General features: G+C 41.6%; 1 protein-coding gene across 5 annotated transcripts in view; it reads right to left on the bottom strand.

The window, feature by feature from the left end:
• Positions 1-808: 808 nt before the first annotated feature.
• NFIC (nuclear factor I C) overlaps positions 809-21,881 on the bottom strand; it is a 181,673-nt gene continuing 160,600 nt past the window's right edge. For all 5 annotated transcript variants that reach the window (XM_087952604.1, XM_087952605.1, XM_087952603.1 and 2 more), the window contains one exon: positions 809-17,914. In XM_087952604.1, coding sequence (XP_087808730.1) covers positions 17,897-17,914 — 18 coding nt within the window. In that variant the 3' untranslated portion in view covers positions 809-17,896. The remainder of the gene's footprint in view (positions 17,915-21,881) is intronic.

Below are 21,881 nucleotides of genomic sequence, written 5' to 3'. Positions count from 1 at the left end.
GGAAGCCTACAGAGAAAGTTGCAAGTCACTGGAGAAGACTCCTTTGCCATGTTATGTTCTCCTGGCTTCTCTGCACTCATACTGTGCTGGCCACTCATGCACCCCTGCAACCCTTCCCTGACCCATGCAGCACCCTGCACTCCCTCCCCAACCTGCACAGCATTTCGCACACACCCTCCTTGACCTTTCCTAACTTCCTGCACACAGCCCTTGCTCCCTCCTTCTTGACAGCAGCCACTTACCTGCCTGCTGGCCTGACACTTGCAACTTCCTGCTGGCTTCCCCATTGATTTGGGTTGTGGAATGCTGGCAGGAAGTTGCCTTGTCTAAGAACCGTGTGATTCTGTTACCAATGGCAACCCCACTGCAAGAGATCACTATCGCTAAGTGATGTAGCAGTGCTTTATGACTTAGCAATGCTAAGTGCTTGTCACTTAGCAATGTAAATCCCTTGTCATAAATCAAGGACTACCTGTAAACTGAAAAACACTTCTGAGAAACTGGAAAGGACTTTGTCAAAAGAAATACTGTGAGAATAAGATCACACACTGAAGGATATTCCAGGAGTAGAAAATAGTTGAGAAATTACTAGGCAAATTTTGGCACATTAATTATATCCAGCTTCACTCCATTCTGTGTTTGCTCTCAATCCTACAAAGATCACAGCATGGATGCCACTGCAGCTCTCCGTCCCTTAAGCTGACTTTTCCTACATCTTTCCTAGGAATCCTCGCTGTGTTTTGAGATGAATTACACAATACTGTAGCAATTTCTCGGCTTTCAAATGAGACACAGGACACAGCACAACTGTTGAAAGCATAGCTTATTTAATTTTTTATACATTTTTCCTTTTTTTTCTCTTTTTTCTTTTTTCCTTTTTTTTAAAAGTTTTAAATTGTCCTTTAGAATTTTTTTTTTTCCTTTTGCATAGGGGAAAAAAATTAAAAAGAAAAGAAAACCAGAGTTGGCTTTCAGGTAATGGTACATAAAAGTAGGCGCGTTGGCTAATAGTATGCGTATAAATGCTAGAATCAAATATCATGAGAACACCAGGGAAGTGAGCGAGGAGGGAGGTGAAGAGGGTGAAAGACATGGCTCCATTTATTTATTTATTTTTTTGGGGGGGAGAGCTCCAACTGAAAACCCCATTGGGGAAATGAATTGCATTTTGCCTCGTCTAAAATCGGTCATGGATTCCCCTCCCCAGAAAACTCCTGAATTGAGGATGTGGGGAACTTCCTGTTTAAAATTCCCTCTTTACAGAACTGAGAGATAAGAAATTAAAGTAATTTAAGGCTGTAGTGTAAAGTGCCCTTCAAGGCTGATTCTCTTTCTTCAACCACCCGTTGAGTGCCTTTACCCAAGGACGGGACTCGCTCATTTTCCCTGGTGCTGCGGTGTGTCTGTGTGTGTTAATGTGATGTAGCAAGCAAGAAGCGAGACAGAGAATAAAATATTATTGTTAACCACTGTAAAATATAAATGGACAAACAGTATGTGCATGAGTCCGAGAAAGTCAGGGAAGAAATGTTCTTCAACAGAATACGCCGAAAGAGAGAGATGGCAGGGCAGGGGAAGGAAAGAAACAACGTCAGAAAACGGCCATTCAGATCTTGGCATCAAACTTTTAGGAAAGCATTTCTGCTGATTTCTCCCTTCCAGGCGTCATGCTCCTCAAGACCATGTAATAACAGCAGAAAACAAACCCAAAGGATAAACAATGAATGTCTTAAGTTGAACAGTGGCTGCTAAGGATGATGTAAAGGGGGGGATTAAACAGGATGTGTGGTCTCATTGGGGCAGGGCAGTCTAAGACCTCCTGTAGTTACCAATCTAGGCAAGTAGGATCTCAACCAAGTTATTAACCCCGAGGCCCAGCCAAGCTTTCCTTCTCAGACTAATCCAATCCGCTTGGCAACTAAGATGAAAAAGGCCCACTTATTCTAGTCATGTGACTAGACATCCACCTGACAGTCTAGTTCATTTTTTCTCAGCCTCAAGCACTTTAAAGATGGGCAGATTTCAACTCCCAGAATTCCCCAGCCAGCATGGCTAGCAGGGGAATTCTGGGAGTTGAAGTCTATCCATCTTAAAGCAATCAGGTTGAGAAACAGTTTTAGTTTTTCATCAATTTCAGATTCCAAATTTGAAGAGAGAAAACTGAGCCGGGAGACTTGACTTTCCCAACCAAAGTGGAGATTATAATTACCTAGGAGATTTTGGGTGATTGAAAAAAAAAAAAAGAAGAAGAAGCAAAGAAGACATCTTGAGGTGTTTTCCTGGAAAGGTTGACCACTCCCATTCTGACAAGATACCTGCTCTCTGTATATGCACACTCCAGGGATTAGGTAGTGCACAATATGTTTACCTCTGAACACACAAGGCTGCAACCTTCAATTGTGTCCCAATGCAACTTATTTCTATACATATGGATATAAGAAGATTCAGTCCTCTCTTCACTGTACGTGGGATTTTGCATTGCAAAATTTTTGTTAAATGAACAATAGTAGCATAAAACAAAAAAACCCAAAGTGAGCCGAGCACAGAATGTATCAACCAGTTTTCGGAGCGCAATCGAACTCCATCTTTTTAACCTCTTCCCACCCCACCCCATTCTCAGCCAATCTTGATGGAATGGAGTTTCTTGGACACCCTATTTCACCCCACCCCCCTAAAAAAAAAATCAATGCAAAACTTCAAATAGACTAAGGATAAATAATCTGGAGGGAAGAATTACATGAGCAAAAACGAAGCAGCCAAGGAAATGCAAACCAGCAGTACAGGCACAGCTAAAGTTATATTTTTGGTATTTCATACTCCTGCTGGCTTCTCTCCCTTGTGAGTGCGTGTATGTGTGTGTTTGCGTGTATTCATTTACTACTCACTTTATGTTATTGTCTGTAACCTGAAAACATCCCAAATTTAAAGTGTTTGGGGTAGAGATGCTGGAAAATCAATGACAGTTTTGATCACCAGAAAGCCTTCTTTTCAAATAGCATATGCACTGCGGGCACACAAACACACTTCCCGAAGTCCCACTGCCTATCCTGTTGAGGAGGGATCTGAACAACCCTAAGCAACCACTTGAAATGTACAAATAATTACAAAAGAAGGTCAGTAAAAGGAACTCTATATCAATAGGGCGAGCCTACAGTACATGGGTGTGAATCCAGTTTAATTGTTAGCTCTCTTGTTTCACAAACACACAAGTTCTCACACACACACAAGCTCTCAGATTGTTGGTACTTTTGCAAAATTGCTCTTTTTTTTTTTTTTTTTTTTTTAGGACCAGTTCAGGAAAACTACAAGATTTAATCCAGAGTCAAACATATTTGCTACTTTTGTAGGTAGAAGCAAACGGTTTACACAGAGTCAACCGCAACCGGCTTTCATTTAAACAAAAGTCACTGTCAAGGTTGATTGGGGAATTCAATTCCCAAGGCCTTTTCCAAAAGAACAAATTTACAGGACAGAAACTTCCGGTTGTTCCTTGACCCCTATTTCTTCTCATTCAGCATTCTTGAAACCTTACCTTGAATAGCCAAGGGGCCGCCGCATTCTCTTGGCACCCTTGCTATGGCACGCCTGCAGACATTAGTGCCCCATCTGGCATCTTCCTCCCCCACTGAATGGAAACCAGACTTTCCAAACCAATGCCCTCTTTTCACTGTTCCCCAAACTGTAACTTTTAAGGTGTGTGGCCTTCAACTCCCAGAATTCCCCAGCCAGTGTGGCTGACTGTGGAATTCTGGGAGTTGAAGTCCACCCTCTATCTTAAAATTGCCAAGATTGAGAAACGCTTCTTTAGATAATAACATTTCACCACCCACCAAATCTAAAACCAAAGACCAATTATGTGCAAGTTAAAAGAAACTTTCTTTCCAGAAAAAAGCAGCAATGTAATAAAATTATATTGCAAAAGTATTTTTTAAAATATATATCACTTCTCTCTCCCTCCCAACCCACCTTGCAAAGTTATCCTGGTTTATAAGGAAGGATTGTCTAGTCAGATCCTATGTTCCCGGCCCCCCACTGACCCTTCCCTTTTAATCATGCCAAGAAGAGCCCTCATTTTTTCAGATATTGTATTTTGTTTTCCAGAGGGAAGGAGACAGGGAGGGGTGGGGTGGGGGGTAGAGATGTATTACTCTTCCAGCAGATTGGAATAATCGAGTAGCTCAAGTTGCAAAAATCCCCCAATAGCACCGCATAAGTAAATATATTATATATACTATTTTTCTTATTTATAACACAAGGCCTTTCAAAAAGCAATAATAACAACAATACTAATAATTAAAAGTGTCAGGTTTTTTTTTTCATCCTCTGGGATTTCTGTAGTGCATTACGATGGCAGTTGACAGCAAGACAAGAAATGGGACAGGAATGAAAACATGAAAAAGACCATTTCTGCATTTCTGGCGAGACCAGCAAAAACCTAATTAATAAAAATCTGACTCTTTCTTTCCCTTTCTTTCTTTCTTTCTTTCTTTCTTTCTTTCTTTCTTTCTTTCTTTCTTTCTTTCTTTCTTTCTTTCTTTCTTTCTTTCTTTCTTTCTTTCTTTCTTTCTTTCTTTTCTTTCTTTCTTTCTTTCTTTTTCAAATCTTGTTTTCTTTGCCTCCATAATATCTTCAAGAATGGGGCAGAATATCTCATCTGAGTTCTGAACTGATGCTGGGGGAATTTAGAAATTAAGCCATAGGCTAGAGATTCTTGATACCAGCATTCTGTGAAATCCAAATAGGGCACGAAGACCGGGATGACTTTTATATTTCCCAGGCTATAATCTGATAGAAAACAAACACCTGCCCACCTGTGTTATCATTAACTTCTTAAGTTGCCTAAGATACTCTTCCAAATTGTTGATTGCTGGAGATGATTCAAAAAATGCTTCCAGGTAACCAACAAAGATAGTGAATTTGCACCTATTTTAGAAATGAATTAATCCACAAACCCAGCCACTACTTTGATGTGCTTTTCTCTCCAGAAAGAAATTAAGAACGTGCCTAATGAGAATTTTAAAGGTGGTGCAACTTGTGAGAGCTTCTACTTCACTTGCCCGCTTGCTCCTTGTGTTCTGTTACCAATGTACATTTATATCTGGATCTCAACCTTGCTACAATCAGCCCCTTGTGGTGAAATTGCAGAGATATTCTGCAGTAGTTTTATGCAGTCCCATGATCCCTTCAAACACTGCAAAGGAGAAACAACCTCTGCAAAACCTTTACTGCACATTCTGGAGAAAGGAGTTTGCAATTAAAGGGGAGAAAAAGGGCCAGCGTTTGGAAAAGTAAATTCAACCATCTCATTTCTTTGAATATCCCATCAATGTTCCCTCTGAATCTGAAAGGAACAAACGAGACAGGAATCTCTTCTGCAAACAGTTGCACATTTATACTAGTCCATGCAGTGCACATCTGTCGTGGGGTACTGCGCCCTGGTGCAATAATTGTGCAAATGCATTGCTACTTGTGTGTCTCTGGGAGGTGTCATAATAATGCAGAAGAGGATTTATCAAAATGTTTCTAGCTCAGAAGCAGGTCACCCAGTTCAGCTGCTGATGGCTACAGACAGGTCTGCAAAAGGGCTTGTTCCAAAACTATGGAGAATGGTTGCCCATTAGCATAAATAAACTTGGATTAGATGGATCAACAATCACATTTTATGAAAAAGCAACTTCCTAAGATCCTATATATTGGCTAACAGTCATGTTGGTATATATTTAGAATTAAAAACAAAACAAAAAACCTTACAATCCATGGATAATTTCCAGCATGACCAAAAAAAAAAAAAAGTCAAACTGAAAGAGAAAAGTAGGCAAGGAGACTTCAGAGGAATTTTCTGTTAAAGATGCCTACATCTGTAAATGAGGGATATTAACAGATCACAAGGCTTAGAGCATTTCCAAAGTCAAGGGAAAAATGGAGAACTTAAAAAGAGGCAATACCTTAGCCTTTTTTTTTCTGACAATGAAGAAAGGTGTAAAAATCAGTGGGAATGTAGAAATAGCCATGTCAAATGCTGCCTCTTATCTAAAGGCTGTAACCCTTAGAGGAAGGAATCCCAACACTTTATGGATTAAATTCCTTCCTCTTCCTTCTCTTCTTTTTCTCTAAAACATCTTGCTTTCTTCATCATAGGCCAATTCACAGAATATTAACAGAATTGGAAGCGCCTTGAAGGTCTTCTAGCCCAACCTCCTTACACTGCAAACAATTACCATTCTAATTCCATTGGAAAATAACTTAATATTTACTCTTTGCTATAAGCAGGAGCTTTCCTAGGAGTCTTGCCCTGAGAAATGGCAGGTGGAAGCTGAGAAATTTGAGCTGTTGGGAGGATATTAATGGTGTTTTCATTTTTTTGAGTTTCCTCTTATTGGTTCATGATCCATAAACAACAGACTCAAATGAAAGGCTGTTTTTCAGTTTGGGCAGGGGGGAATAGTATATCCAATCAGTCAGGATGAGCAGCATTTTTGAAGCTATGGAGGCATAATTTAATTTAAATGTATTTTGGGATTCTGAAGGGGCAAAGGCAGAATGTTTCGTCCCCACCCCCCAAACTTTACTAACAATTATACAGGCAAGTCTGGCCTAACCAAGGGTTAAATTCATACTGTCAGATGATTCACTGAAACTATGAGTTGGTTGGTTAACTGTTTGATCTATAAACCAGTTGGTGGCAGCAAAGAGTTATACTTTTGGTATGTCTTGGGTGCCATCTAGTGATCATCTGGATTTATGCAGCCATTGGGGAAGTGCTGTTGAAAAGCTGGAACTAGACTAGAGGAATAGCTATGGGAACTGGTGGAGGAACTGTACATTTTCCCAAGAATTTTCCAAGAGGAGGGGAGAGGTGAGATGGCGAGAAGGTAGGGCAAGAGCAACTATTAGCAAAGAAATTTTCTGCCAGGACTTTCTCTGATTTAACACAGTCAACTGGAAGTGTAAATTAAAAAAGACTTGTATCTTATATTTCTCCCTCACAGCCAAAAGGACTGAAGAACAGATTAGGATTAGATGTAAGAGAGTGGTCCCCTAGGAAAACAGCAGAATTGTCCCAAAGATGCTTTTCCAAAAAGCAACCGGACTTTCTTTTTTCCTTGAAAAGATTTTCCTTCCATTCCCCACCAATCAGTCAGAACTGAAGAAGCTTCTTGGATGAGAAGCAAAACGATTTCAAGGGGGAAAAAAAGCAAGAAAGTCCAGTTGCCTTTTGGAAAAGCATCTTTGGGACAACCACAACCTGGATGATTGAGAATCTCCATAGACAGGATAATTAATTGGAGCCACAAGGCTACCAACACTGAATATGTTAAGTTGGGCTGCTCCGTCCTTGTGCATCAATGCATCTAAGTTGCCCACACACTGTTTGGAAACAACATCAGAGGAGAAATGCCTCTTCCAGAAAGAAACATTTAAAACTGTGAATAGACAGTGAGATACTGGTGTGGTGTGAGCACAAGTCCTCTAAAAATCAGACAAGGCAGGAGGCTGGGTGGATTTGCTCAGTCAGGGGAGTGTAAGGATGCAAAATCACCAACTGCATCCAGAAGTTGAATCATGGCAACTGGACTTTCCTTTTTTCAATTTGAAATGTTGCGTTGTGTATCCAAGTAGCTTGTTGGATAAGAAGCGAAACTTTCAAACCAAACCAAAAAACACCCACCCTTGAAAAGAAGTCCATTTGCCATGACTCAATTTGCAGACAACTCTACCCGGATATCTGAGAATCTTCACCGACAAATCACCAATTGTGGTTACTATATAGCAAGGGTCTCCAAATTCTTGGCAAATTCCAAACTTACGTACTTTAACTTCCAGAATTACTCAGCTAGTCATGCTGGTTGAGGAATTCTGGGAGTTGAAGTCCAGAAGTCTTAAAATTGCCAAGTTTGGAGCTGTATAGTAAGAAACATCACAATAGGGTGAGTCCCAGCAAAAATACAAGGAACCTGGCCTTCAATGCAGCACCCTGAGCCTGTTGAAATTCAGAATCTCCATTAAGGGCAGGGAACTTCTGTCCTTCCAGATGTTGCTGCTTAATTCCTAAGCCCCAAGGGACATGGTAGTAATCAGTGATGAAAGTGTTTGAGGTTCAACACATCTGGAAGACCATTTTCTCAGTCTTGCTTTTCAAAGGCTGGCTGTTTTCCACACCAAAGCCACAATTGGAAAGCCTTTGCAAAAGGAGACATTCTTGGCTTGCCTATGGCCAAAGGTGGCCCCATCGCTTTGCTTAGCTCTGAATGTTGATTCCCAGCCTGCTTGTTTGCTTGAAAAAAGCCGCTCAAGCAAAGTCCAGGTATATTGGATTGCAATGCTTATACTAGTTGTAAGATGAGACTTATAATTTAATACGTATGAGGAGCACCGAGTTGGGAATGTCTGCTTCAAGACATTTTTAAATAAAAAAAAAAAAATCAATGTATTTCCCCATCTTTTCCCATGCACAAAGAGCCTCTACTGTACAGAAAACCCTTTGTTGTTTGACAAAAGGGGGCCGGGTTTTTTTTTGCCTTCTCTTTCATCCAGCTTTGGTAACTCAGCTTAAATAAAAAACTGGCGTGACAAAAATATCAAATTCACATGAAGCACAAGAGCATTACAGTCCTCTGGCAGAATGTGAAATACTGTTTTCAAAGTTTTCAAAACTTGTTTTTAAGTTTTAAAAGAAAATCCATACTGTAATGGCTTTTGACACAAAGGCTGTTTTCCACACGCAGTGGCTCAGATGGTGGCAAGATTTTTGTTTTACAGAGTACGTTAAGATGGGAACCTTTCCTGTAATGTGGAAGTAACCAAGCTGGTATCTTTTCTTTATTTTGGACTACAGATTCCACAATCCTTTGCAATAAGCTGCTAGCAAGGGCTGATGGGAACTCAAAAACTCTGGGGAACATCCAGTTACCTACACAGTCCTTCTTTTGTTAAATCTCTGTTAAAGGTGGTAAGAAAGGGAGGGCTGGCTATGGATGTATATAGGTAGTCCTCGACTTAGTACCCAAAAAGGCCTTACAAACCAGTTTTGAAGTTCCCACAGCCAATTCTCACTGTCACATGACTGCATTTTGGGCACTTCAGAACCTGCCTACATTTACATCCATTTGCAGTGCCCTGCGGGGTCATGTGACTGCATGATGGTTTTGCTTGAACCCAGCATTTACTTCTGGTTTCCAGAAAAATTTGACCCTTGGTGGACAATGGGTTTGCTTAAAGACCACCACAAAAAAGTTCATAAAATTGAATCTGGTCACATGGTGTCATGACTTATGATAGTAATTGCCAGACTCAACTGCAGTTGTAACTGAAGGACCACCTCCGTTTTTTTAAACAATTGAAATATGAAATAAGCCACCTCATTAATTACTCAGAGTAATGTTTGGTACAAGTCATGGAAAGAAGGATAGAAAGAGCATTATTTATTTGGGTTTTTCTAGCCAATGAAATGTCTATATAATTGAAATTCTTTCTCCGGTCTATATATAATTATGCAGATTCTAATATTTTGAAAACTTAAACCAGGATTCATTCTAACAGAAAACACAGAAGTTACAAACAGATGATAAGCAACAAGCTGATAATATTTATATGTGTGAGACCCTTTGTCATTATCTATTTCAAAACTGCAGATTTGAAAAACAAAAAGTAATAATAAAATGGCTGGAAATATAATGCTATTTGGATGGAAAAAATCTTAAAATCAGAGGCACCAGAAGAATAAGCTAAGTCTCCCATAGAAAATGATTGGAAAGTAAAACAAATGAGAATAATAAAAACCACACCACCAGTTATGAAAATTAAAGAAAAAGCAAATGCGTGAATAGTTTTAAATAATGGAACAAATGAAGTAACTAAATTAGTATTTTTTCCCCTTGTGTACCCCTAACATTAAGAAGAAACACAGAAAGGAAAAAATACAATAATTGAAGAATAACTAAATAGAATCATCAGGATGATTGTGTGTAAGAATTTGCAAGCAAATTCAGTGTCATGGAGCAGAGTAGCAAATCCTAAAGCTCCCCCTTGAGCAAGACATTAAAAAAATCTACATGGAAGGACTTTTTTTTTACAGTTTTTGAAGTAAACATAAACTCTCTCTGAAACAGAGAGAAGATGGGGTGTGGGGAAATGGGCAGGCTGGAAAGATGTCTATATTTTATATCATTTGTTTCCTTTTTATAAAATTGTTCATTCCAGCATCGCACCATTTATTAATTCAAATAAATCTAAGCAAAATGATAAAGATCAACAAAATTCAACCTACTTCCTTCTGTCTTAAAAAGTTTGGGGATTTTTTTTAAGACAAGAGAATGTCCTCATACAACGTGAGAGGTTTTCACTGCCATAAAATACAATTTTGAACAATAGATATCAAGCGGGGTGAGTTGTGGGCATGTACACAGACAAATCTTCCTTGCTCGTAGCACATACACATGAACACACATCTGAAGGACCTCTATGGTTGGAGCAATTTCTCTCAAACTTTCGAGACACTAACCAGTATCATAAATTTTAATTACAGATGCAATTAATCCCACTTTTATTGTAAAAGCAAAGGGGCCTATCTTTAAAGGAGACTGCCATTCTTACTTGGTTTCCATACATCTGTCTTTTAGGGAATCTACTCAAAAGGAATCGAATTCTGTTTGGCTAGTACATTGAAGGATTAAACGAAATATCTGGAAAAAAAAAAAAGTGGAAGAGATAGCTTCACTCCCACACACTTAGTGAGGGCATGAGAGGTCACAATCACAAATGATGACCCAATTCCGTGGAACTGATAGGATAGGGTTACCGTTTGATTTGATCCAAACTTTTTACTTTTTCAATCAATAGGAATCTTGAACAGTTCTTTTGTGAAAGAAGCTGAATTGACTTTCCTGTAAATTGAAAGCATCTGCCTTTAAGCCAACTACCTCTTCCCCAAGTCTGAAATATCCAAGTCATACATGTAAGCTACTCACGTTATTACACATGCTTGAGCCACCTCTACATTCACTGTATTTCACCCACTTTTCCAATCTATTCCAAGTATCACAAATCAATTCCCGAGGGAAAAGGGAAGGGCTGAATTCAATTCTTTTCCAATAACTTTCAATAAACCAAGACAGAAGCTCAACAACCATAACCTCCATACTACGCTATCAATGGAACTTGGAGATGTTACAAAGCAAAAGAAAATATACTAGAAATCCCCAGCCAATTCTCTTCTCCCCAGAGTTAGAAGCTACCCAAACTGAGACATCCATCTCTCATGGACATTTAACAGCTAAGATAACTATGTTACTAACCATAGATTTAGCCACTAGGTGCAGAAGGGCATTGCACATTTGAAGCTTCATTTTTACTTGCATTTACAACTGGAAGACATGTGATAAAACCCATAATGGGAAGTTTCCTAGTTCAGATTATCCCCCTCATTGCCTTGCTAAGAAAGAAAATAAATGATAGGTTTTTATGAGGAAAAAACCACACATTTGCTTCCTACCTCAAATTGGAAAATATTTGGCTGATGCTGGGTCAAAATTCTATTCTTGATTTCTTGAAGAATATCTATTCTGCAGTAAAAGAGGGACAATAAGCACACAGCCTCCCTGCTGCATTACCATGCTTTAAGTGATGTTCTATAATTTGTGGTCCAGTTATAATTTTGATATGACAGGAAAAAAATACTAAAACACACAGGAAGGAAAATTGTTAAAATCCACAGGGAATATTCAGATTGTACTGCACTTAATTACATCTGAATGAAGTCTAATTTAGTTTTATTCTGATACCACTGACTTTTTAAGGAATTCAGCCTCTAGCATTATCTATTGTTCGAAGATCAGGTGGAACTTTTAAGATAAGAAATGGTTTTGTGCCCTGGCTTAAAACTGTTGCTTCTCTTGTCTAAGCCAAACAAAAATAATAATTATTGGGATGTTTATAGGTCTTCCAGACTCAGATGTGATACAGGGTCACAAAATAGGTCTTGCCTGCAGGAGTCCTCCAGATATCCACTTTGCTACATTATGAGGAGAATTCTAAATAAAGTAAATTTCATATAACAAGGCAGCCTTGAATTCCTGTTTTAAAAGATCTCCCTTTCCCAGGATTCCTGGGAGAGTAAGATTACAGGGAGTCCTTGACTTACAACCACAATTGGGCCCAACGTTTCTATTGAGAAGCAAAGCATCTGTTAAGTGAGTTTCCCCCCATTTTATGACCTTTCTTTATGACAGTTGTACAGTGAATCGTGCAGTTCTTAAGGAAGTAACAAGGTTGTTTAATGAATCTGGCTTCCCCATTGACTTTGCTGGCCAGGTTGCAAAAGAGGATCACATGACCCTGGGGCTTTGCAGCTGTCATAAATATGAGTCAATTGCCAAGCATCTGAATGGAGATGGTGCAACAGTCATGTCGCTTTTTTCAAAGCCATTGTTAACTTGAACGGTCATTAAACTAATCGTTGTAAGTCAAGGACTACCTGTACTGTACAATGACCAACTGGATGTACGGATATCCAAAATATATGCCTTTAGAAACAAACAGGTTCTTTCAAGTTGGGTTGAAACATAATGGTATGGCCAGCATCATACTGGTTAGTTATGGCTGGTGGACCCAGGGAGCCATGCAACCTTAACGCGGATTTGCAACGGACAGGCAAAAGACCATAAACAAACAAAACACACAGCTTGAGAAATTTCTTCCCCTCCAGTGGGTTTTGGCAGGTCCTTGGGGAAAACAAACTAACCTACTCAACCTGTTTTCTCCAGGGTGAAAATAAAATAGATATTCCCCGTGTCTTTTACACCAGGGGTCTCCAACCTTGGCCACTTTAAGCCTGGCGGACTTTTAACTCCCAGAATTCTGGGAGCTGAAGTCCGCCAGGCTTAAAGTGGCCATGGTTGGAGACCCCCTGTTTTACCCATCACTTTCAGCAATCCTAAGCTGATCCTAAGACTCCCAGCCCAGGACTTCTGAAGGAGGAGCTCTGGAAGGGAGACGGTGCCATAGGACCGATCTCACTGAGATCCTCAGCGTCTAAGTGCTATTTCAACCTTTTCCTGGCCGGCTCCATCCTACGGGTACATCAGCTTCTTCCAACCTGAGGCTGCCAGGATTTGCTGGGACTGCAACTCCCAGAATTCTCAGCCAATGAAGCATCTAAGCATTCACAACGCACCTGAAGGAGCCTTCATTAGGGGTCGGTTTTTATAGGAATCTGAATTTGTAAGAAAAATGAACTGAAAAATCCCACTTCAGTTCCCCTATCCCTCCCATGCTCCCATCCGTGGTTTTTTGTTTTGTATAAAATGGCATTATATTCCCCCACCCCTATGCCTCCCCAACCCTTTTTTTTTCTTTCTTTTTCCCCATTTTCCCCCATACACGCATCAAATAGCATGCAGCAACACCTGTGCATTGATCTCATTAGAGTTAATACGTTTTTTTTTTAGAAGGCAAGGCACATTATGTGGTATAAAACGTATTTTTCTTTGTCTCGTGCAAATTAGGAAAAAAAATGTAGATTTTTTTTCTTTTCTTTTCTCTTACTTTTGTCCCTCATCATAGATGTGGACTCAAGGGAAAAAGAAGGGGAAGGGAGGGGGTGGGGTGGGAGGAAAAGAGCCTTTATGTATAATTGCCATGCACATTCTCAGCCAGCTGATTGGTTGAGCTAGGTCACATGAAATTCCTGTTTAAAAGCACCATGCAGTCTATATTGTAAGGGTTAATTCTTTCTTTTGCCTTAAAACATTGCCTCTTCATCAATTGCAGGTTTTTTTTCCCCTCTTTCAGTTTCACTTAAAAAATAATAATTCGATCCCATACTTCCCATACAAAGCCCCTCCTCGTCTCCGTGATACTGTCCTTGCGTGGAGACTGAGGAGGCGGGCTTTCTGGGACGGAGGGCCTGTAATGGATATTCTGCCCAATTCCCACCTATGGGTTGAAACATGGCATCACCTATTTATTATAAAGGTGCAGAGATGTAAACAAATGCCGCTGGAAAATCCCCCTTCCCATGATGCCAGGTCCAAGGTGTGTGTGTGGGGGGGTATCTTGGAAAGTCTTTCGCTGCCCTTCATCCAAGGGAGCAGGTCAGAAGGAAATTTTGCATATGTGAACGCAAGCCCCAGGTGGGTACCAGGTAGGTGCTGGAGCCAAATTGCATGAAGCTTAAGATGCACAAAGGAGAGCACAGAAGTTGTAGCTTCTCGACTACAATGTTGTACTGAAGAGGGAAGATTCTGGAACAGAAGATCCACCTGAGAGAGGACTGTAGAGCCACAGCGGTTATTGGTTTCTGCCAAAATCCAGGGCAAATGCTGCAGTAAAAGAGCAAGGGGGTGTCATAGTTTCTTCTCTGTTAAAAAAAAAAATCAATTACGTATATTCTTTTGGACATTGTTGGAAAGTTCTGGAACATCCTGAGCCTGTTGGGACACAGAAGGGGAAAAAAAAAACTACTTCTCCCATCCCAGAAAAATAAAAATAAAAATAAAAACCACTCAATTCTAGAAGCGGATCTCCTTTGTACATGGCAACGGGTTCACTTTGAAAGTTAGGAAACAAATTTATGTTTGTATATTGGAGTATTTGTTCAGATACATGGAATAGGATATGCATTCCTCTTGGAAGTTTGGAGAAATGTATCAAGGTGCAAAGAACTGAAGATTAGTGTTGGTTGTTCAAATAGTTGTCATCTTTCCATCCTGGAGAAGATTGAAATGTCTTCTTCGTATCTCATAGAATACAGTACAAAGGTAACTACAAGAAAAGATGTGAATACTCTCTCAGAGAATCCTGGGACATGTAACATGGGGGTGAGGGGAATTCCATTAAAAATCCCTCATAGGACTATAATTCCTACGAATTCCCTGGGATAAAGAACTACCATTCAATCATTTAAGTCTGTTGAATAACCACTCCATTAGTGATATACACTAAGTTCCCATCACTGTCTAAGTAGTAAAAGTTGGCCATTGTCTTAGTCCAGAGGTGGGGAACTATGGCCCTTTTATAACTTGTGGACTTCAGTTCCCAGAATTCTTGAGCTGGCTCAGGAATTCTGGGAGTTGAAGTCCAGAAGTCATAAAAGGGCCATAGTTCTCCAACCCTGTCTTAGGCCAACGTATGGCTAGGTTAGCTTTACAAATCCATTTGTTTGTGGTTGAAGCATTTCATTTGAAGATACTGATGTTTTCTTGGGGTTTTCTGAAGAACTATCCCTTGCAACTCATTGATCTCATTCGCTCTTGACAGATGTCTGCTGTACAATTCAAACCCACTGCAGGATGTCATCTGGGATAGATTCCTCTGCCTCAATGAGATTCCTCTGAAATCTTGACAGTTTGGCACAAGGAGGAGGAAATGTTACAAATGCTTTTAGAATCATGGTGGAATGGCGCCAGCCCTTGGAGGAAGATTGTCCAGAAGCCAACATGGACTGACCAGTTCATCAGTTGTCCACCTGGCCCTCACGGAGGACTTGGAGCCAAACTCTGACACCCCAATCTTGGCTGGGTTCAAGGAAGTCTGATCCGTGGCCTCTAAAGCTTTGGTGTCTGCTAGGAAGAAGGGATGGGGGGGCAAGTGAAGTGGGCGGAGTGCTGCCCCTGACCCATGGTGGGGGAGAGTCTCCATTACGAATGCCGCTTTCCATAACTCAGCGAAAAGACTGGAGCATTAAAACGTAGGCACTTGAACCAGTCCTAGATGGCTTCTAGGCTCCACCTTGGGGCTTGCATGTCTGTGGGGTAGGGGCAAGTAGAATGGAGTTCTCTATGAAGGGGCAATGATGGAAGGGGGCATCTCCCTCCTCTGCTCCTACCGAACCTGTTTTCTTTTTCTTCCTCATATCCTGAAAGGTTTCTGTGTAAGGTCCCACTTTGCACCATCCCGTCACCAGTGGATTGGACAGTCACGACAATCCTCTCCACACAAATTGCAGATACACTCTAGATTTACCTTCCTTATCCCTCCACCCTCCCGTTACTTTTCCTCCTCTCCCTCCTCTTCAAAAGTGCATTTCCTACAAAACAAAACAAAATGTGCAATCCATATTAGCAGTCATCAAAATCATCTCGAAGCTGGTCTACAAGGGCATGCATAGCTCTTTGTACACAAGGTTGGAAGCTCGGGAGTGGGGGGGGGGAGGAGGAGAGAAAGCGAAGCCCTGCTGATCCACTGACACCCCCACCCTTTCAATGTCTTCCTGTCCACCACCCCCCACCCCCAAGTCAGAGATTCAACAAGTCACACAGGTCCCCGCTGGTGTTCATCGCACTGGCTGCCCGCCTTCTGAAGAAAGGATGTTAAAGCTGGGCGGAAGCCACCTTGAAGGGTACCTGCAGGCTGTGGGTGCCATGTCCCCACCCGTCCCCCACCCCCAAGAGCAATTCCTTCCCCGTAGGAGAACAGGCTGACAAAAGTCCATACAGGCTGACAAGAAAGAGCCCATCTCTCAGCCTGGGTCCAACTTTAAGGCAAGGGTTAGACAGACCTATGGTCATGGCAGAATTGCACAAGGGGAGTTGGGGTGCTGTTGAAACACAGTATAATAGCAAGTTCTTTCCTGACCACCACCCCCCTTGAAGAAATGCCTACCCCCTTTCCTCCAAACCCCGCCCCCCAAGAGTTCATTCCAGCCCAACCCAGCGACACATGCGTGGTTTCAACATTCACAGCCAAGTTCCAATGTCTCCCCCGCCCCCAGACAAACCCCACCCCAAACCCGCCACCCTTCCAAACCATCTGGTTCAGGAATTGCACTAAGTCGTCAACAAAGTCAAATTTAAGTGGCTTGCATCTGTTCCCTTCTCCCACAATTAACAGACTCTGGTCAAACCAACCCGCCCTCCTTCCCCTCCCCCACCCCACCCCATTGGCACTCAAATCCATTCCAAAAAAAAAAGGGGGGGGGGAGGGATGTCTTTTTTTGACACTAAAGGGCAAAGCATTCTGGGAGAGGAGTGCAGAAACCAAGCCACGTGTCCCCTTCTTCTCCACCAAAGAAGAAGTCCTGGCTCACACCATGTCAGTAAGTGCGGGAGACCAAGCCAGCCCCCCCCCCCCATCTGAAAGCAACACATAGATTTCCGGGGGGGGGGGAAATGGATGGGGGAGGGAGGAGGACAATTTCGATACACTGAAAAAGGTGCCCAGCATTTTAAAATCTTTTCCCTCTCTCTCTTGAGGGGGAATTAGCTCACGTTGCATCTTGACCTTGGCCCGACTTCAGCTGCTTGACCAGTCTAGATGGCTTGTAGTGCAGTCTCTTGGTCACGCTGACCCCATATTCCCAAAGGAGGAGAAGCAGGGAGAGCGTAGAAAAAAAGAGAGAGGGAGGGAGGCTTCCGCAGCAGGCCAGATTAATATATATATATATTTTCCCCCTACTCAACAAGAGATGGAGAAAATAACCAGAAACTTTTGCATATACATCCCTTTTGAGTAGGAGACAGACAGGATTCCAGCTGGCCACGGACTGGCAGGGAGGGTGGGGAAAACCAGGCCCCCTGAAAGGCGTGTAGTGCTTCTGGCCAAAATGCCTCCCCTGGGAGAGCTGCCTGCTTGAATTTTGCTCATTTCAGGAAAGTCGCAGTCGGGATGGCTTGGAAAGCAGGGTCTTTTTTTTCTTTTATCTTTTAAAAAGAAGTTTGAGCTTTTCCCCCTTCCCTTCCTTCTGTCTTTCTGTGATGGCTCTTCATGATGATGACGTTAATCCGTGCTCTTTCTTTTTTCTTTCTTTCTTTCCTTCCTTCTTTCTTTCTTTCGTTCTCTCTCTCTCTCCATGCTGCCCCCAAGGTTTGGGCCAGGGGTGGGAGGGCTGCACTGTTCTCCTCAAAGGAAGCCCAAAGCCCGGGGGAGGAAAGGAAGATGATGATGCAGATGGAAGCTGCAACTAGCCTAGGTACCAGGACTGGAAGAAGATTGAAAACAAATTACTAAGGTGGGAAGGGACCTAGACCTCCAGGTTTCCTCACCCACCCACTTACTATTCTATTCACAGTGACATCTAAGTGGAACGTGCATTTTGACAGTAACTTCAACATTTAGTGAAAATATCACTTTCAGTAAGAAATGAGCACCTTTTCCCCTGACCAATTCTCCCTGCTTTGATTTTTACAATGAACTCCCTTCCTTCCATCTGGCTGCCATGGCGACTTATAGAGGGGGCGATCTGTAGCCCAGGGGTCTGACATGAGGGGTCCTTGGTGCTCTATCAGCCTGCTTGTTTCCTTGCAGACATTTCATTACCCAAATTATGTAACATCACCTACAGCTTAACAGTATGCTAATCACTGCTAATCACTGATGATGTTACCTAGTTTGGGTAATGAAACGTCTGCAGGAAAATAACTGAATTCAGTGAGCGCCAAGGACTGCTCATAGTGACTTTTCTTTCTTTCTCTTTTTCTTTCCCTCCTTCTTTCCTTCCTTTTCTTCATGCCCCCCCCCCCCTTGATTACTTTTATAAATAAAGGCAGTAAACACACATTCTATTCCTTCCTCCTCTTCTTTTTCCCCACAACCACCACCTTTGGCTGTGAGTGACTGTCCCAAAGTCATCCAGCCAAGTTTCATGCCTAAGGCAGGGGTAGAACTCACAGTTTCCCAGTTTCTGGTCTGGTGCCTTAATCACTAGACCAGGGGTGTCCAATCTTGGCAACTTTAAGACTTGTGGACTTCAACTCCCAGAATTCCTCAGCCAGCAAAGCTGGCTGAGGAATTCTGGGAGTTGAAGTCCACAAGTCTTAAAGTTGCCACGGTTGGACACCCCTGCACTAGACCATAAGCACACCCACAGGTTGGCTTTGATGTCCTCCCCTACACTTCAATTCCCAGAATTCCCCAGCCAACCGTGGGTCTGGAACTCTGGGAGTTTAAGTCCATTCATTTTAAAGTTGCTGAGGTTGGTAGACACTGATATAGGCCATGGCTCATGAGAATATTTCCAGAAATGGTGAGTGGACCATTTTGCAAACAAGGCAAGGAGATTGTGTGGATTTGCCCACTGCTCCAAATGCAGCAACCCCTGCATTCCCGATAAATTTTAGGATGCTCCTTATGCTTTTAGGATTTTGCTGGACATACTTTGTGGAGAACAGGTGTTGGGACAATAGGGTCACTATACCAGGGAGGTCTTGTGAAATATGATGAAGTCCAAAATTAAGGTTAACATAAACAGAACTATTTCCAACTGCTTTTTTTTTTTTGTTGTTACTGCTTTTGAAAATGAATCTGCCAAGTCTAGTTATAAATCAAAGTGAAGGAAATTTGGCCACTGACTGGATGAAAGGGGAAAAATAAACAATCTAGTCCAGGATAAGAGCCAGATATCAACCTTTGGAGTGTCCACAAAGAGGACACAAATATAACTTCACTCCATTGCCTCCTCCCACCTCCTTCCGGGAATTTAGAGAGAGACTGCTCTGAGAATACAGAATTTATACACTCATTAGAAGTACCAAGTAGAGTCTGGACAAAGTTCAAACATATTCCTATTGATGATTCCAGCAGGCCATGTTCTTTTCATAGCGGATCTCCAGGTTGTCTCATTTTTCCCAACAGTCAGCCAACAGAATTTGGATGCAAACTACCCCCTCATGGTTAGGATCTAAGGCGTTCATTCATTAAGTGGCCTTGTTTCCAAGAATCTGTCTGGTCCAAAGCCAGCTGGGTCTTTTGACCAACTTCCCATTTAGTTGAGTCCTAGCATTTAAATTGGACAGTAAATACAGTAGGTCAGAACCCCAGGTCAAGATTTTGTCAATGGAAGACTTTTCTTACAATTCTGGCGTCAGATAATTCATAACTCTCAAGGACAGGATTTATTTCATTTTAAGAAAAAGAAAGGAAAGGAAAGCCAGGCTGCTCAGGAACTAACAGCTGATGAGTGAATCAGAGTGTACATACAAGTCAGGATTTTGTGAAGCAATAAACGAGTATTCAATGTTGAATTTTTAACACTGAATTAAATGGAGGGCAGGGCCCTGGACAAATTTGCCATCTGTTCTGGGGATTTTTAATCTGGCTGCCAGTTCCAAAGACTCCTCTATTTACTATCTCCTGAGCAGAAGTATGAGCAAAACTCTTCTCTATCGGTATTGTAAGCAGCAAAAGGGTTCAGAGTCTCAGTTTCCTGTCAAAAATCTCTGCTTGGTAAACAACAAAACAGATGAATACTTGTAACTTCCCCTTGGCCTTCCAGCTCAATGCTGCCAAAGCTCTAATTTGCTCCTCGGTTTTGCTGAGTGGGGCTTTATAATTTGTGGGATTACTTTGGAAGCAGGAAACTAGAGAGAGGAGAGGTCAACAGATCATGACCGCACAAAGAGGGAAACTGCCCACAACAGCCACACTAAGGGTGTGCCCATGAACCAGAGCAGCTTTAGAGTGGTTGAAAAGATCCAACAATAGAGGAGGGATGTTTAGAGAAGGTGTGAGGAAGAGAAAGAAAAAACAAGGAAGGCTGGATGCCTCTGAGTCCTCTCTGAAATCAGTGATCATCAGCTGTCCTGCCAAAGGGTAACTTTTTAAAAAACTGAATAACAGAGTTGGAAGGGATCCTGGAGGTCTTCTAGTCCAACCCCTCTGTTCAGGAAGGACGCCCTATACCACTTCAGACAAACGGTTGTCCAAATGTCTCAATTCTAGTTTGGTTCTCTCCTTGATTAGTCTCCGTTTATTGCTTCTTGTCCTGCCTTCCGGTGCTTTGGAGAATAGGTTGACCTCCTTCTTTGTGGCAGCCCCTGAGATATATTGGAACACTGATATCATGCCACCCCTTTTCATTAAACTAGATATACCCAATTCCTGCAACTGTTCTCCATATTCAGTAGACATTGGATATCAAAACCTGAAGCCCTGAAATTAAAGTGGGCATCCAAAAGCCATGGATGTAGCCTTCAGAACTCTTCATAAAATTGCCAATATTGTAACTTTTAATGGGACCAGAAGAAACAGGCTTACTCTATTTGAGCTACCAAAATCCAGACCACCACAAGGTTGCAGGAAAGAAATATTAGGGATCTCAATGCTGCTGTGGTTCTCCAGATATTGGCAACCCAAATATGTAACCCCCATGGAAACAAAATAATTAAAATACATGTAATCAGGAATCTGGGAGTACCTTTTTCCAATTGTTGCCGCATATGAAATCTTAGGCTTTTAAATAAAAGACCTAGAAGATTTTTCATTGGAAAAAGTGCTCTCAAGAATCCTGATCGTTTTTTTCAAAAGGGGTGGTGGTGTTTAATGATAGGCTACCATGGCTATACCCTATACAGTGTAAAACATGTAAGAAGACATTATAACATTGATATCTTATTACCATTACATTAAATTATAAAATATGGTTTATATGTTTGACTTTGCCCTTCTGAGTTCTCTGTTCTTGTCTCACTTCCATTTTGTAATATAGACCATGACCTAAATAAATACGTTGGTTTGGGTGCCTTCATGTCAGTCTTGAGTTTTGGTTACTGCCTGGTCTGATTTTCTTGGCAGTTTTCTTGGCAAGATTTCAGAAGTGTTTTGCTATTCCCTTTTACTTCCTATGGTTGACGGAGAGGAAATGGCCCAAAAACTCCCAGCTGGCATCATATCGAAAATGAGACTAGATCTCATTTTTCCAAGCTGATTCCATAACCACTAGATCAAACTGGCTGTCACATATCACTGAGGTTTGATCACTCAAACCAAAAATATTGAGCACCCCTACAAATATATTCCTTCCAGTGATGCTTGTTTTTCATGGCTTTAGAAAGGAGTAGTGTATGAAGGACCAGTAGATTTAACACTCCCTCAATCTATAGGGGACATTCAAATTGTTCAGATTGATTTATCTCTACATTTCCAATTAGTGTTTTTTTCTGAGTGTACCA

This window comes from Notechis scutatus, chromosome 1 (genome assembly GCF_049901735.1).
Source record: "Notechis scutatus isolate UNSWTSFEM ecotype Mainland chromosome 1, rNotScu1.2, whole genome shotgun sequence".
Taxonomy (NCBI): Eukaryota; Metazoa; Chordata; class Lepidosauria; order Squamata; family Elapidae; genus Notechis; species Notechis scutatus.
This window is presented reverse-complemented; position numbering and strand designations above follow the sequence as displayed.